Source organism: Protomyctophum parallelum (assembly GCF_964188405.1).
Source record: "Protomyctophum parallelum genome assembly, chromosome: 5".
NCBI classification, from domain to species: Eukaryota; Metazoa; Chordata; class Actinopteri; order Myctophiformes; family Myctophidae; genus Protomyctophum; species Protomyctophum parallelum.
Genome location: NC_139702.1, coordinates 25078250 through 25093816, shown reverse-complemented (window position 1 = coordinate 25093816; position 15567 = coordinate 25078250). Strand labels below are relative to the sequence as shown.

The 15567-nt window shown below is 41.6% G+C and overlaps 1 protein-coding gene across 1 annotated transcript in view; it reads right to left on the bottom strand.

Moving 5' to 3' along the window:
* LOC310858275 (scavenger receptor cysteine-rich type 1 protein M160-like) overlaps positions 1 to 15567 on the bottom strand; it is a gene marked incomplete at both ends in the record, with an annotated part of 36987 nt that overhangs the window by 6998 nt on the left and 14422 nt on the right. Inside the window, 5 exons of the mRNA XM_083764381.1 lie at positions 8343 to 8470; positions 11813 to 12109; positions 12205 to 12510; positions 13007 to 13303; positions 13709 to 14026. Coding sequence (XP_083620507.1) covers positions 8343 to 8470; positions 11813 to 12109; positions 12205 to 12510; positions 13007 to 13303; positions 13709 to 14026 — 1346 coding nt within the window. The remainder of the gene's footprint in view (positions 1 to 8342; positions 8471 to 11812; positions 12110 to 12204; positions 12511 to 13006; positions 13304 to 13708; positions 14027 to 15567) is intronic.

The window sequence follows — 15567 nt, the reverse complement described above, 5'->3', positions numbered from 1 at the left end:
AGATAGTTTGTGGCTTGTTTTCGTTGACCCAGCTGCTTGTCTCCTCCATATTGAAGGGTCTGCCGTCCACTAGGGGCAGTATATCTTTAGCTTTCCTGTTCTGTAGAGTGTAGAAGAGAGCCGTCTTGTTTGTTGTCAGTTTCATGTTCACATTCAGAGATGCATGTTGTGTTTGGAGGTTCTTCACCTAATACTTGTAAGTTTGTTTGTGTTATGCATATATATGGAACTATGATATAGTTTTGCCTCTTTCTTTTATTTACATTATGTGAGTAAATGTTTGCTTGTACATTTTCTTATGTTAATTAGCCTGCTTATTTTAGTTAATGTTTTTCTATTATTGTTTGTTTGTACTGCAGTGTATTTTTCTTCACATATGGCAACACAAGTTCTCTGATCAGAATGAAACGTCCAATGCAGCATCAGTTAGAAGTAAATGTAGTTGACCAGAGCAACTGAGAGAGCAGTGAGGTTGCTCTTGGTTGCATAGGCCCACATGGCACCTGGGTCCCAAGGAATATGTCAGTGTGAATTGTACCGTATCATGCACCTAGTGTTGGGCAGAGCCATGCTGGATATTATTTTTTCATTTTGGCTGGAGGAATCAATATCATGCCATTGATTCATGCTAACTACCTATAAACTAATTGATCCTGCTGTTCAAATAAATGATTTACCTGGCTATAAGGTGGATGCTTGCACATTCAGGGATCTCAATTATTTTTAGTAGGCCTATTATGAGGTATTTAGGATGCTAATTGATAGTGGGTGCCCCCCCGCCCCACTGGCCCCAGTGCGGGAGCGCACTCGTCCATTTGTTTGCATTGCACAGTGCGCTATTTCCGAACGCGCCCATTGTGTCAGTGGGCGCTTCAGGCCTCAAGCACCCACGACTCGATGCCTATGCTTGGAGAAATAGGCGGCATGGGTTGCAGCAGAGCCATCTAATAGAAGAGTTACGATGAGCGGGCAGAAACCGAGCACTGTTCATGCAGCCTGAAAGGCGGACAAATGGAGTTTCGAATACATTGTTTTCAACGACGGCAGTGCAAATAAGAAGCCATTTAGGCATGTGTGCAACATGACATGTTTTAAAAGTATTATTCAGGACGACTAAAGTCTCTGTAATGTGTTTGTCATACGATTACTACAAACAATCTAAAATAAGGGATTTAAGAATACTAAAGCTGGGCTGTTGCTTCTGTACCCTTCTACCCATTTGTGGAAGAAGAGCCACGCCATTGAACTGGCCCCATGAAGTGAACTGAGTTTCGTAACTCCGTCTTACTCTATGGGTCTGTTTTACAGGTAAGTACTTATGGTGCGCCAGGGAAGTGTTTAACATTAAATTAAACGCACAGTCTGTCTTTAAAGACAGGAATTGGCTCATTGCTAACATTTCTGCTATGCTTAGCCCAGGAACAGAGGCGTGGTGTTTTTCCTATGCTCAGCCAGGAAAAGAGGTATGGCGTTACCACGCTGCTAACACTGCTGCTAAATGATTGATTTGAATTCTATCAGTGTTACGGCTTAGATGATACTACACCGTGACTGAAGCTAATTTGCCTTAAAGTCAACTTTAGCTATATCCATGTCATTTTAAAGCGATTCATAGCTGTTCTCATGCTGCTTCTGTCTCCATTTCCTGAGCGACAGCCCTTTATACTGATGAGATGAACCTTGGATGCTGGGAAGGTCCTCCCCATGGGTTGCTGCATACAGTCTTCATCGCAGCTGCAGCCATTATCGGATAGGCTCACATTGGTGTTATACGTGGATCTGCTGCTACTGAAACCATGAGGCAGGTCATCAGTTAATCAATCCGCATCTTCACCTAGGCTAAGTAGTGTTTCGGTCGAAACATCTGTATCCTTGATATGTTGACATGGACGCAGCTCCTTCTACGGTCTTGGGGGAAGAGTATGAAGGGAGATGGGTTGCAGATAAATGGCTGAATTTAATACTTGCCGGCAGATGCAAGTCTTCCGTGTTATTTGAGCTACCTTATAAGCAGCGGTAGCATGCTTTTGGTCGGATAAAAACCTGGAATGGGAAACGGATCAGTCATAATGAAGGAATCAGCATCACCCATCAATAAGGACCATCGCTCAGTGGTATAACTTGGACCTGTGTTATGGATTATTTCATTCTAAGAGCTGTTCTAATTCCAGGTTTGTCAACATAGAGATGCTTGTCCTGTTAATTTCATGTTCTAGCTCAGAGGCCATGCTGATGGTTTCGAAGCTGCCTGGTAACCTTAAATCAAACCATGGTAAATTATTCCTGCCTTCTCTTAATGCAGCTGCAAGCTCATGAGGTTACAGTATGTTGCAGGGTCCTATTCATCTTTCCAAGTTGCTTTCTGTGTATCCTATCATAGTAGTGCTTTTAGTTAATTGTTTAAATCTCAAAGGCATTATAACTGGCGTTCAGCTTTACTCCAGATCTTCAGTGAGTTATCTACTGGCATTCTATAATATATATATATATATTATTTGTATACCTTCTATGTGGCGAATCCTATGCATGATATTTCCACTTCTGACTTTGCTTGGATGCCCACCATTAAATCACTCAAAACAACTAATTTCATTAAGGTATATCTGTGACAGCAACTAACACTGGTCTTTGTCCTTTCTCTTCCATGCCTCGTTTTCTGCCATGATGTCCATCCGCAATGTCATGAGCCCCTATTCATGATGGATTCCGGGAAGCCATGGCCGGTCCTGCAAAAGCTGCTTCTTCAGTGTCAAGGCTGTGGGCTGCCTCCTAATCGCTACACGTCACACTCTTTAGGATCGGCAGCAGCACCAAATGCTACAAGCTTTGGGCTGGTGGTCTTCTGCAGCTGATGAAAGCTATGCTCTGCTAAACTCGGATGCTTTTTTCAGGCTCAGACTAATGAGCTCTGAATTATGTTGGTTACGTTGCTGCTGCTACATATTTTCATTATTTTGCTCCTTATGCTGCAGGATATTATTAATACTCTTAACTGTTTTTCTGCATGATCTTTCTGTTTCTTAGGCCGGTGGTCTCTGCTGCTTACGAAAGCTATGTTAGACTAGTCTTGAAAGATATTTTACAGGCTCAAATACTAACTAGTCGTGAATAGTGTGTAATTTGCTGCTGTTTTTTCTTACTTACTACATAAGTACAATTCATTCTTAAAACTGTATTTTGCGTATAACTGTTGCAGAACTTGCCGCATTGCAGCGTTGCAGCATCATGATCATGCATGCGATCATGTTGCAAGCTAAAATTTGAAGCTCCAGGTGGTAGACTACTGGGTACTGATTTCAGATATTAATGATAATGATAGAATGTCCCTTTCGGTGATCCTGGTTGGGTTGGGTTATTTGTGCAGTGGGTCATGTTGGTTTTGCAGCGCGCAGCAAACCAGGACACCGTTTAGGACTCCTGAATTTCAGGGATCAACAGGCGCTGTACTGTTGAACACATTGACCTAGTCATCACATAATGCTAGAACAGGCGCTGTACTGTCGAACAGGCGCTGTACTGTCCAACACATTGACTAGTCATCACATAATGCTAGCATGACCTATGTCTGATCCATGTCCTATGACCCTTGTCGCTGCGCGGAATGGATATCGGTATGGTCTTCCTGTTACAGGAAACAACAGGTGCTCTGTTGTACACATGTATAGCTTAGGGTTGGTGATGATCTGCTTTTTGGGGGTTTCGGATGTTTTGTGCTGTTGGGGGATTCAGAGTCCCTATGGTTGGGACTGATGCGCTTGACCTGAGTACCTAAAAGCAGATCCAATACATCGCCAAACCATAATAAATATATTGCATTGATTATCTTATATTCAATAAATATATATTACATCCTCCTTGAGTTGTCTGACTGAAATGAGCATTTGCGCCTGTCGTAGACATGCGCAGAGCAAGTTCAGTCAGGGAACCTCAGTCAGCGCGCCGGCCGTTAATTGGGCCACCGCAGCATCAAGCTCTCATCCACATGATTCACTCAGCCAATCACACGCTCACCCAATCTCTCATACCGGCTACTTGAACCAGAGGGGTTGCAGTCCTCTGCCTTCTTGCTTGCTTACACTGCTGTTGTATCAACGTGCTGTTGTCATACAACCTGCGCTCAACTCTGCTTGCTTTAGCCTACTGCCGTTGTATCAGCGTGCTGCTGTCATACAACTTGCGCTCATTCTGCTTGCTTACTGCTGTTGTATCAGCGTGCTGCTGTCATACATCCTGCGCTCAATTCTGCTGCTGCTGCCTTTTTGTATACTGCGTGCTGCTGTATACAAAGTGCTCACCCACCTCCACCCCAGCTACCACCTGTCGTTTTGGATCTACTGTTTAGGTACGGGGGATTCAGAGTCCCTATGGTTGGGACTGATGCGCTTGACCTGAGTACCTAAAAGCAGATCCAATACATCGCCAAACCATAATAAATATATTGCATTGATTATCTTATATTCAATAAATATATATTACATCCTCCTTGAGTTGTCTGACTGAAATGAGGAACTGAAACTGGCCTGCTTCCTCTAATTTTCCCTCAAGTGTCACCAAAAGACCACCACTCAGGCTGCTTCTGCCCCCCCCCCCCCCCCCCCCCCCCACTAGTACTACTACTAGTGCACAAGCAGAGCGTGCAAGTACTTTCGACCGCTACAAACTGTCAAATCTCAGTTTCTCTGTGAAGGAACGTTTGAAATGTTGAATTATTAGGTTTAACTATTTGCTACCTACCTACTTCATGCATGTAAAAAAATACTTTGCACCACTTTTCATGCGTATGCACCGTCCCAGCATATTCGATACATATGCACCGTCCCAGCGAATCACATAATGACTACTTGTGCCTGATACGGCAGTGGTGCCAGATTACATACATGTATTGTGGCGTCTCGCGGCGGGACCGTGCACCACAGCGGCGCCACCCCGGGGAGAGAGAGAGAGAGTGAGGCGGGGCGGAAGCGCCGAGGGCTGGGCCACGTAATCGGAGGCAGGTACTTCCCAAATTACCTGATGGAAACCTTCAGATAAGCAACACCTGCGCAGCCTCACAAACAAATAAAAGGACTACCGTCTCGTTGCTCTCGCCGACAGCTCTCCGGTGATGGTGGCGTGCGGTTCTAGCGGTAAGCGAGTCAACATTCCCTCACTAACATTATATTGAAATGTCGCATTAGACTGACTGTGTGATTTCTCAGAAGAGCTGTGTCGTAATAGCATTACTCATTAACCTGCTGTGATGATCTGACAAAAGTCCACAGCCTTGATGTTAGGTTCTTAGTTTACTTAATTCTGATACATGACTATTTCTATGCATTTTGTGTTGTTCTTGCTTACTGTAAATTGTTCTGGTCTGGTCTTACATTTATCATAAAATGGAGCAATTCTTGCATAACCAAACTGGGAAGAGATAATCTAATTAAGAGAAGAAGCCACACTAGTTAAAAATAGTTCAGTCAGACAACTCACAAATTAACCAATATTTAATATAGAATGAGAATACAAGTGTGCATATAATATTTTATCTTGTCACAATCAAACACCATCGTTAAACATTAAGAGCAGGGAGAGATATAAAACCCCCCATGGGGAACATAAATAACAGAGACCACCGGTCACATAACAGCAACCAGGAACCATAAGCAGAAGGAAGGCAGGAAGAGCATGCAGTCTAGTGAGCTTAATTGTTCAGCTGACTGCCACATCAGCGAATGACATGTGGGTCTTGCACACACTGAATACACCCACATAGTTTTTTTATATTGATTGATTGATAATTGTATTAGACAATAAGATGCAAACAGTACAGGGTACAGTCAAGTGCAGCATTGGTCCAAAAGGACAGCACCGAAGAAAGACCTTGCGGTCTTGTTTCCATTCGGGTCCCATGCATTCATTCACAATGACAACAGTGACAACGAACAATACGTTTCTCAAACACACTAAATCTATATGTACAGGTTGGAATAGAAATGCATTAATAAAACATAAAGGGGGGGGGGGGGGGGGGGGGGAGCCAATGCAGCATGTAACAGCATAGTAATGCAGCATGTTAACCCCTTGAGTATATGAATGCGCCCTTGCGCACGGCATGAACCCCCTCGAGTATATGTGACTGAACTAACTCCGCAAGCTACGTATATCATTTAATGGTCTGCCACTTTAGATTTGTCAATACATCTAATACATACAATTTATTTAGCGCTTTTCAAGGTATACTCAAAGTCGCTTAATATTGATAGTGGAGTCCTCTGCCCCTCCGCCCCCACCCCTCCGTTCTATGTAAATATATGATTGTTCTGAGCTTTATCCCAATATACAAAAACAGCACCAAACTAATATAAGTGGGAAAGGTGGCACTCCAGAAATAATAAAATAAGTGCACGACATGCAGGCTCGGGTGCACATTCTTTTTTTATTGAGTGCCAATGCCTCAGCCTTCCTCAGAGTGGAAATAAAAAGTGATTATCAGCTTTATCACAATATGTTTTGTATCATGTCATTGTATTTGTATTGTATAAGTATTCCTGATTCATTGAGCACAATGGACCACATGTAACCTTTGACCTTTGCACTGTATCAATATCTATCTGTAGCAATTGTATTCTTGTATAGCACATTTCAACAGCAAGCCATTTCAATGTGCTTTACGCAAACATCAAGCAAAGAAAACGCAATTATACAATGGTATTAGGATGCAATGAAACAAAAATAAGTACAAATAACAAATACGATTACAGTGCAGAAGAGGAAAAAAAATACTCAATCGATGGCAGCGCAGATGACCTGAGAGATCGGGATGGTTATAATTTTGCAGATCAGAAATGTATTTTGGCCCTAAACCATTGAAAACTTTATAGACCGGAGCAAATTCTATTTCTATAACTGGAGTGATACAGTATGCTTCACTTTATTGATATTAGTAGAAAGATTCGAGCAGCAATGTTCTGAATCAACTGCAGTGGTCCGATAGGTCTTGTAAACAGACCTGCAGGTCGACAGTAGTGAAGTCTTCAGTAGTGAAGATGAATGCATGGGTATGTTTTTCTAGATCCTACTCAGACCTAACCTGTGATATAGCCTATTTATGACGTGATAGGAAACTAGGCTGATAGTAAGGAATGTACACATACAGTATCAGAAAGCAGCCTTTCTGTCAGAAAGCCCCTGAAAGAATTTAATCGATATGGTAAATGGTGCATTGATATATCGCCTTTATCCAAGGCGCTTTACAAAGATGCATTACATTCAACCATTCACACACCGATGGCGAGGAAACCATGCAAGGCACCAACCTGTACATCGGGAGCAATTAGGGATTCAGAGTCTTGCTCAAGGACACTTCGACACGAACTCTGGGGGAGCCCGGGTTCGAACTGGGAACCTTGCGGTTGCCATCCGGTCACTCTACCCCTGAGCCACTGGCGCCCATGTAGGCTACGTTGCTATTGTCCCGCCACTGATTAGTGATTTACATGATGACATAAGATGAACTTCTTCTGCTTCCTGTTCCAGACTGTTGAAGGAAACCATCTCAGCAGTCATCTCTCCTACACTCTGCCCTCTGGAGGCCTGGAGAAACACAGCAGTGTTTTACTTATAGCAGTGATTCTCAAACAGAGGGGGTCCCCGAATTATTATAATTATTTTGGGGATGGGGGTGATTAGATTAATGTGCAACATTGTTTTCTCCACTCAACAGTAAACAACTGTGTATACAGGGTATCTGCACATTTCTAAAGTTGAAATGTAATTACTTTTAAAGGACCATAACCACTTTTCAACCTATCTTCATAATATAATAGGTCCTCACTAATAATCATGATAAAATGTCACGATGTTTTCTACTTTTTTCTACTTTCCAGTGACATCATTAGGCTGATTTTTTTTTTAAACAAGATTTTTGTACAATTTTTTAGATTTTCATTATCGTGAGAACGATGCCTTCCATTTTCACATTGCAATTTTCAGGACTAGAAAGCCTGCAGTTTCTATTAGCTTGGATTCCCCATCGATGATGTCACTGGAAGATTGTTTTGTGAACTGCCCACAGCCCTCCTATGAGACACAGACCAAGTAGAAAAATATTGCGCCATTCTTTCATGATAATTAGTGAGGACCTAGTATATGAAGATAGGTTTAAAATTGGTGAAGGTGGTCCTTTAAGACCTTTTCATTACCAAATTGGCAAATATAATGTAAGAAAGAGGCAAACATTGTGAAAACAGCGGATCTACAAGTTCAAATATCATTATTTGGGGCATCCCCAGTTCAAATATGATTATTTGGGGCATCTCCAGTTCAAATATGATTATTTTGGGTGGATGAATAGTATACTGTACCTTCCTATTGACCCTAAGACGATAGAGGATGATGATGATGATGATGATGATGATGATGATGATGAAGAGCATGGCCAGAAGCACCACTGTGACTGTAGTTGTGATAACGCTGGACGTCACATGAGCGGCTGTGAGATTTAAAAACAGCATGTCACTTTTGTAGTCAAATATGAACAAATCTGTCAAAACAAAAACCCCCAACAGATCTACAAGCAAATACTGTAGGACATAAGTAAATTAAACTAGAAATTAAACTAGAACTGCACTCTGTCGAGTGCATACTTGCTTGTTGCACACTAGTAGGCCATAAATGGCCAACTAGTGCGCAAGCAGAGCGCGCAAGTACTTTCGACTGCTGTAAACTGTGGAATCTCAGTATCTCTGTGAAGGAACGTTTGAAATGTCTAATTATTAGGTGGTAACTATTTGCTACTTTATGCATGTAAACATCTAGTATTATTAAGTATGGTTCAAGTTTCTATCTATATAAGAAATACACTTTTATCAATTTAGAAATATTCTAGATCCCTTTTTAGTTTTTCAAAGAAAAATAAATCATTGATATGTGATGAAAAAAGGTATATAAACTGAATTAAAATATGTTATACAGTATAATTATTTTATTATTTATTGTAAATTGTCAATTGTTTTAAATGTATTTCATCTTGGACTATAGTGATATTAATACTAAATCATGATCAGCGTAATATGTGTCTCTAACTTCAATTAACAACCTTCAAAGCAGTTATACATATACTATATAGAGTATGTAGTTGTAAGTTGATTAGCGGTATACTGTGGTTACTTTGCGCCAAAAACCGTGCCAGCCAACCCGCCACTTGAAGCGTATGCAAATAAAACAGCAGATTTGTGCCTGGTTTGCTGGGACCAGATTACATAAATTACCATATTTCTTACGTTATCATTGAGAGCTAGTCATACATACTGTATACACACCATGTACTCTGGTCCCAGCAAATCAGGCACAATTTGCTATTTTATTTTACTGATTATGTATATAGTATACGTATGACTAGCTCTAAATGATGATGTAAGACATACGTATACATATACATATACTATATAGAGTATGTAGTTGTAAGTTGATTAGTGGTATACTGTGGTTACTTTGCGCGAAAAACCGTGCCAGCCAACCCGCGCCACTTGATGCGTATGCAAATAAAACAGCAGATTTGTGCCTGGTTTGCTGGGACCAGATTACATAAATGACCATATTTCTTACGTCATCATTGAGAGCTAGTCATATACACCATGTACTCTGGTCCCAGCAAATCAGGCACAATTTGCTATTTTATTTTACTGATTATGTATATAGTTTACGTATGACTAGCTCTAAATGATGACGTAAGACATATGGTCATTTATGTAATCTGGTCCCAGCAAACCAGGCATGAATTTGCTGTTTTATTTGCATACGCATCAAATGGCGGGTTGGCTGGCACGGTGCACACAGACCGGGAGAAAGTATTACTTGCGCGCTCTGATTGCGCAAGTAATTAAAGTACAGTACTTGAGTAAATGCATATTCTACACCCTAGATGAGAGGCATTATTCGGCTACTATTATTTGTGTTTTGAAAGGCAGTGACTGTTAAAGACGGTGCCGTGATTCCTCCCCCTAAATTCATCAGGTATAGGCTATTATGATTTTACCTGCAGGAGGAAGATGTTTTTTTAATAATGTATACAGCAAGTGTTAAAAAAACTAAGTTTTTATGTGGCCAGACCCACCAGTTAGTTAAAGGTATATTCAGTGATTTCACTCAAAAAACCTTAGGTTTCGTTTTTGGCTGGGACCCAAAGCCTTTCATCCAATCAGGATAGAGAGCCAAAAACGAAACCTAAGGTTTTTTGACCCCCAGAGGTTAACTGGGGACAGGGAGGAACTCCTTATATGGTCAGCACACTCTATAGTAGAGAGGATTATCACAAAAAAACAAAAAAATAAGTGATATTTGAATTAAGTGAAATCACTGAATATACCTTTAAAGTCAGGGTGCAATGGCTTTTTTCGGTAATTTAATTTTTAAGTTTCAGTCTGAAACAGAAGTCTGTGTCTTTCTGTACCAATTAAGAGCGTTGCATGATAATGGGACAAAATTGGACTTGTGTCTATGGACTTTTGATATCAAAATACACAAAATGTAAATGTTCTCATTGTTTTGGCATCTATTGTTAGGTGTATATGCCCATATGATGACCACACATTTGCTCTAAACGTTAGAGCATATCCCCTCTATTAAACAGTGGCAGTGCATTTGTCTTATATGTAACGCCAGTGGCCCAGTGCCGCAATTCCAAAGCCCCCTCAGGTATATTTAAACTATTTTCAGCAACGGTATAATATTTCTTTCAGTGTGTAGATCTTGTTGAGCTGGTCATTTTGAAAGTAGCTCTCAAGTCAAAAAGTGTGGGCACCCCTGCTCTAAAGTGCTGTGATTTTTTTCCCACCCTAAAACATGATCATCAGGTCGTAATGTTATATAAGGAGGAAGATTTATTTTCAAAAAAGTGTACAGTATTTGTTAAATTGTCGTTTTTATGTGGGCACGCCCACCAGTTCATTAAGTATGCCTGGTTTGCCTGGTGGGTGGTGATGGGTGGTGATCCATCTGAACTGAAGCCGCACCCACAGCTGTAGTTGTATGATAAAGGGGGAGGGGTTAGGGGAGGGGATGATAGTGTGATGTCACTATATTACTGTTTTATTTTTCATTGGCACGTTTGACTGTCAAGGTTTCAGCCTCCAGGAAGAAACCCTAAATACAAAGGGAAGACATCATTGCACATAACAACCACACCAAGGGGTCTAATGAAGTACCGTCACTTCTTAAACACAAGAAAAATTCACGGCACTCCATCTTTAAGTATACCTGGTTTTCACCTAAGCACCACCCACCTGACCTGAAGCCGTGCCCACAGCTGTTGTTGTATGATAAGGAGAGGGGCTGATTTTAATGTGTCACTAAAGCGGTGTATTTCGATTAGGCATTTTGACTCAAAGGCTTTCAGCTTTCAGGAAGAAACCAAAAAACACATGGATGGAAGACATCTTTTAAAAAGCCAACAAAGAAATGTTACATGTAATAATAGTGAAAGTGTAATCGTGAAGTGATTACCACTTTACCACTAGTTTACCACTTGAACCATTGCATCCCAATTCTGATCACAATAGGTTAACATTAGGCAAAAAATAGGCAAACATTTGCTGAAATGCGTTTGCACAATGCGTCGTGTTGTGACCTTGTAGATCGGCTTTTTCTGAATAGATTTGATCTAGAGAGTATAGTATAGACACCTGGGGGACTCCACTCAATAGTGATGTGCGGGTCGAATTATTTAGAACCCACACCTGGTAGTGTAGGTAGGTAGGTAGGTAGGGGTAGGTAGGTAGGTAGGTTGATTGATTAAATAATCAAAGTTTCATATAATTGTTCAAGATTTTGTTACCTGAACAGATCACTTCCAGTCTCTTAGTGGAAGTAAAAGACTGCTTTGTTCCACACTCCCTCACTGAAGACTCAGATCCATCACAGAATGCATTAATCAACCATACAGGTTCATGTGTAAAATCAGAAGTAATTTCTGTTGAAACAGCAGAGCCACAGTCCAGCTGTCTACATACTACAGATGATGACTTCTGGTTCCAGTAAGTACCATCTACTGGTCTCCAATCTCCCTGATATTTCATCTCCAGCCTCCCAGTACATTGACTGGTTCCTCCCACCAACCTGACATCATTCGGCTCTATAAAGAGACAAGAGTTTAAGCAGGGAAAATGTAATAATGTTTTCATTATAACATTTTCATTATAAAAAGACAAAGTGTACTTTGTCTTTTACCTGAGCAGGTGAGTCCAACAGTCCTGTCAGGTGAACAGGTGTTTCTATTTGAGCCTGAAGATCCACAGTCAATGAGAGCAGACTCACTGCCTTCGCAATGGAACTCTTTGGGCCACATTGGAGCCTGAACATCCCCATAGAGCGCCCCCTGGAGGACCAAAGGAGCCCCACAGCCAAGCTCCCTGCAGACCACCTCTGCATCCCGCTGGTCAAAGTCATCTTCACACACTGAGACCCACAACTGATTAGACTTTACCTCCACTCTGCCTGAACACAAACTTGTCCCATTCACCAACCGCACAAACTCTGACAAGAGAGAGAGAGAGAGAGAGAGATACTATGAGAGGGAGAGAGATCCATTTATTAAACCATTACAATGGTGATATTGTAAAATGTTATATAACAGCAGACGCAGATGTGTAGGCCTACAGATGCATCAATAGAACAGTACAAGGTGTAGAACATACATGCGCTAATTTAGCAACTATTTTCACGTGTGGGTCAGAAGTAATCTGAAATAAAGTAACATCCACAATATGGAAAGTCATCCGGGTATACAGGCATAAGTTCCGCCATACTCACAGTCTGACAGCCATTAGACCGACAACCTACCGCAAACCCTAACCGCAAGCACGGCTCAATGCATGTCGGCAGCAACGGGTGATTTGCGCATGTCGGACTTTTGGTGTGTCGGATAAGCGCGCGCACCCCAAGTAATCCAACAGCAAATGAAATGCTCAGGCCGGCCTTGCGAAAGCGGAGATAGATAGATAGATAGATAGATAGATAGGCAGATAGTTACCTGAACAGATCACCTTCAGTATGTCAGTGGAAGTAACAGACTTCTTTGACCCACACTCCATCGGTGAAGACTCGTCACATTTGGATGTAGTCCACCACACAGGTTGAGATGAAGGCGTAGAACTAGAAGTCCTTTCTGTTGAAAGAGCAGATCCACAGTCCAGCTGTCTACACACTACAGATGATGACTTCTGGCTCCAGTAAGACAAGCCATCCACTGGTCTCCACTCTCCCTGGTGTTTCATCTGCAGTGTACCCGTACAGTGACTGGTTCCTACCACCAACCTGACATCAGACTCTGTACACAGACAATCGAACAAGGGACAGACAGACAGACAGACAGACAGACAGACAGACAGACAGACAGACGGTATACAAAACTTTAAATTTTGAAACTGCACTATGAAACGTGGATTTGGAACTGGATTTATGTGAACTTGGATCTCTAGTGCAAGTGCTGAAAATGTTACGCAAATAGATCCTGCCTGCTTGCTTTTTGGATTTTGACCTTTGGGTCAAAATGTGTGTAAAACCAGAAACAGGATCATGTCAAGGGTCTTGTCAAACCTAGACACAGGATCTAAATGTCTCAATAATAGAGCACCCTAATTGTATTCTATTTTGTGTTAACATTATCTATCATCATTGGACAAAATAACATTTAAATAGCTTCAGTATAATTGTTAAATAAATGGTTTGTTACCTGAACAGATCACCTCAAGTCTCTTAGTAGTGGAAGTAAGAGAATTCACATTGATGTTGCTATTAAGTCTTCCACACCACCTCAGTTTAGACTCGGATCCATCGCAGGAGGATGTAATCAACCACACAGGTTTATATGCAGAATCAGAAGTCCTTTGTGTTGAAACAGCAGTGCCACAGTCCAGCTGTCTACACAGTACAGATGCTGACTTCTGGTTCCAACTCTGATGATCAGCTGGTCTCCACTGACTCTGGTGTTTCACCTCCAACATGCCAGTACAGGGACTGATTCCTCCTACCAACCTGACATCATCATGCTCTGTTAAACAGACAATAGAATATGCATGCAGTGAAAATGTTAAATGTATTTTTGAGTGGTGCAACCACTCTTACAACCAGCAATGTCCGTGCCTATCTATGTGCCTATGTGGCTACCTATGTGGCCATGAGCACGAGTATATGACTATAGGGTACCAGTAGGGGGCGCCAGAAACAGAGAGAGGGATAGTGCTGCAATGTTTCCTGCTAATGAGAGAGAGAGGGGGTGGAGGGGGAGCTACACCACTCAGTTCACACGGGTGTGATTTTTTATTAAAGAGCTGGAGAGACGGGACCCTGTTACTGAACAATCACTGTGTGGCAATAATTACTATCAAAATGGAGAATTAACTTGTTAACTATTTGTGACCGCAGGATTTGCCTGAGGGGCTGCCATCGTGCAGCCACAGCTTTTCACCAGAGGAGAAAAACAGCATTTATTTTTAAATCCTAAATGTGTTAATATTGTAGCACAGGCAGACTCTTCACATACTACACAGCATGTCTGGAATACATGTCAGAGCTGAAATGTAAATATGAAATATTACTTAGAGTGTAATGTTAGAGTCCACAGAAGTGAACCTTTCAGGCTTGTTTTCTCAACTTTCACATATACTCAATTCATTGTACATAAAAAAACCTTTTCAGTTCAGCTCAGGCCAGTTGGCTGGTCAGTTAAGCACAGTAATACCATGGTCAGTATACACCAATTACATGGAAGCATGTAATGCAGGAAGCATGTAATGCTTGCATCCGTCACGCTCTTCATGTATGCTGCTGCTGCACGCACACAACACACGGGACACACGCCATACACAGCACACGGGTGACGCGTGTTTTGCCACTACACACTGCCACCGCCCACTCCACAAAGTGTCAGCTCCACAAAGGGTCAGCTACAACAGTGGAGCGCTATTGTGGTTGAGCTATTGATAAACGGACAGCTGCTGCTATAGTGGGATCCTCCTGCAAATGTCGCATCGCTTTTGTCTTTGCTGACAGGCACTCAAAAGGAACTCAAATGAGATGCGAGCGTCCCGTAAGTACACTTAGAAATAAAACTAGTGTTGACTAATCATTACAAGTGCATGGCTCTTATTTTGATGAGGAAGTTTCTGCACAGGAAGTCCGTTTCAGTAGTAAACAAGCTACGGTGGATGAGCTGTCAAAGTGCTAGTCGCCACGTTAGCGACAATAGGATATTTACATTATAAAAACCATGCATGATCTGTCACTTAAACAATGTAGCTTACACACGTTGGAATTAAACATGGAACCTGCAGCATTCCGTGAGTCATTCAATGGATATGTGTTCGACATTTGTGGTTGCTCTAATGATGCTAGTGGGATCCTCCTGCTGCTCTTAGACTGTTGCTTTTTTAAATTGGACTTACACTGTTGCATTATTGAATTTTGTGCCAAAGTGCATTTAAAACTATTTGAACCTACATAAATATTTATGTTACATTTCAACCTGCAGAAATAATAAACATTTGTGTTGTCAAACACATACATTATTCTCATCTCTGTTCTTTCTACTCT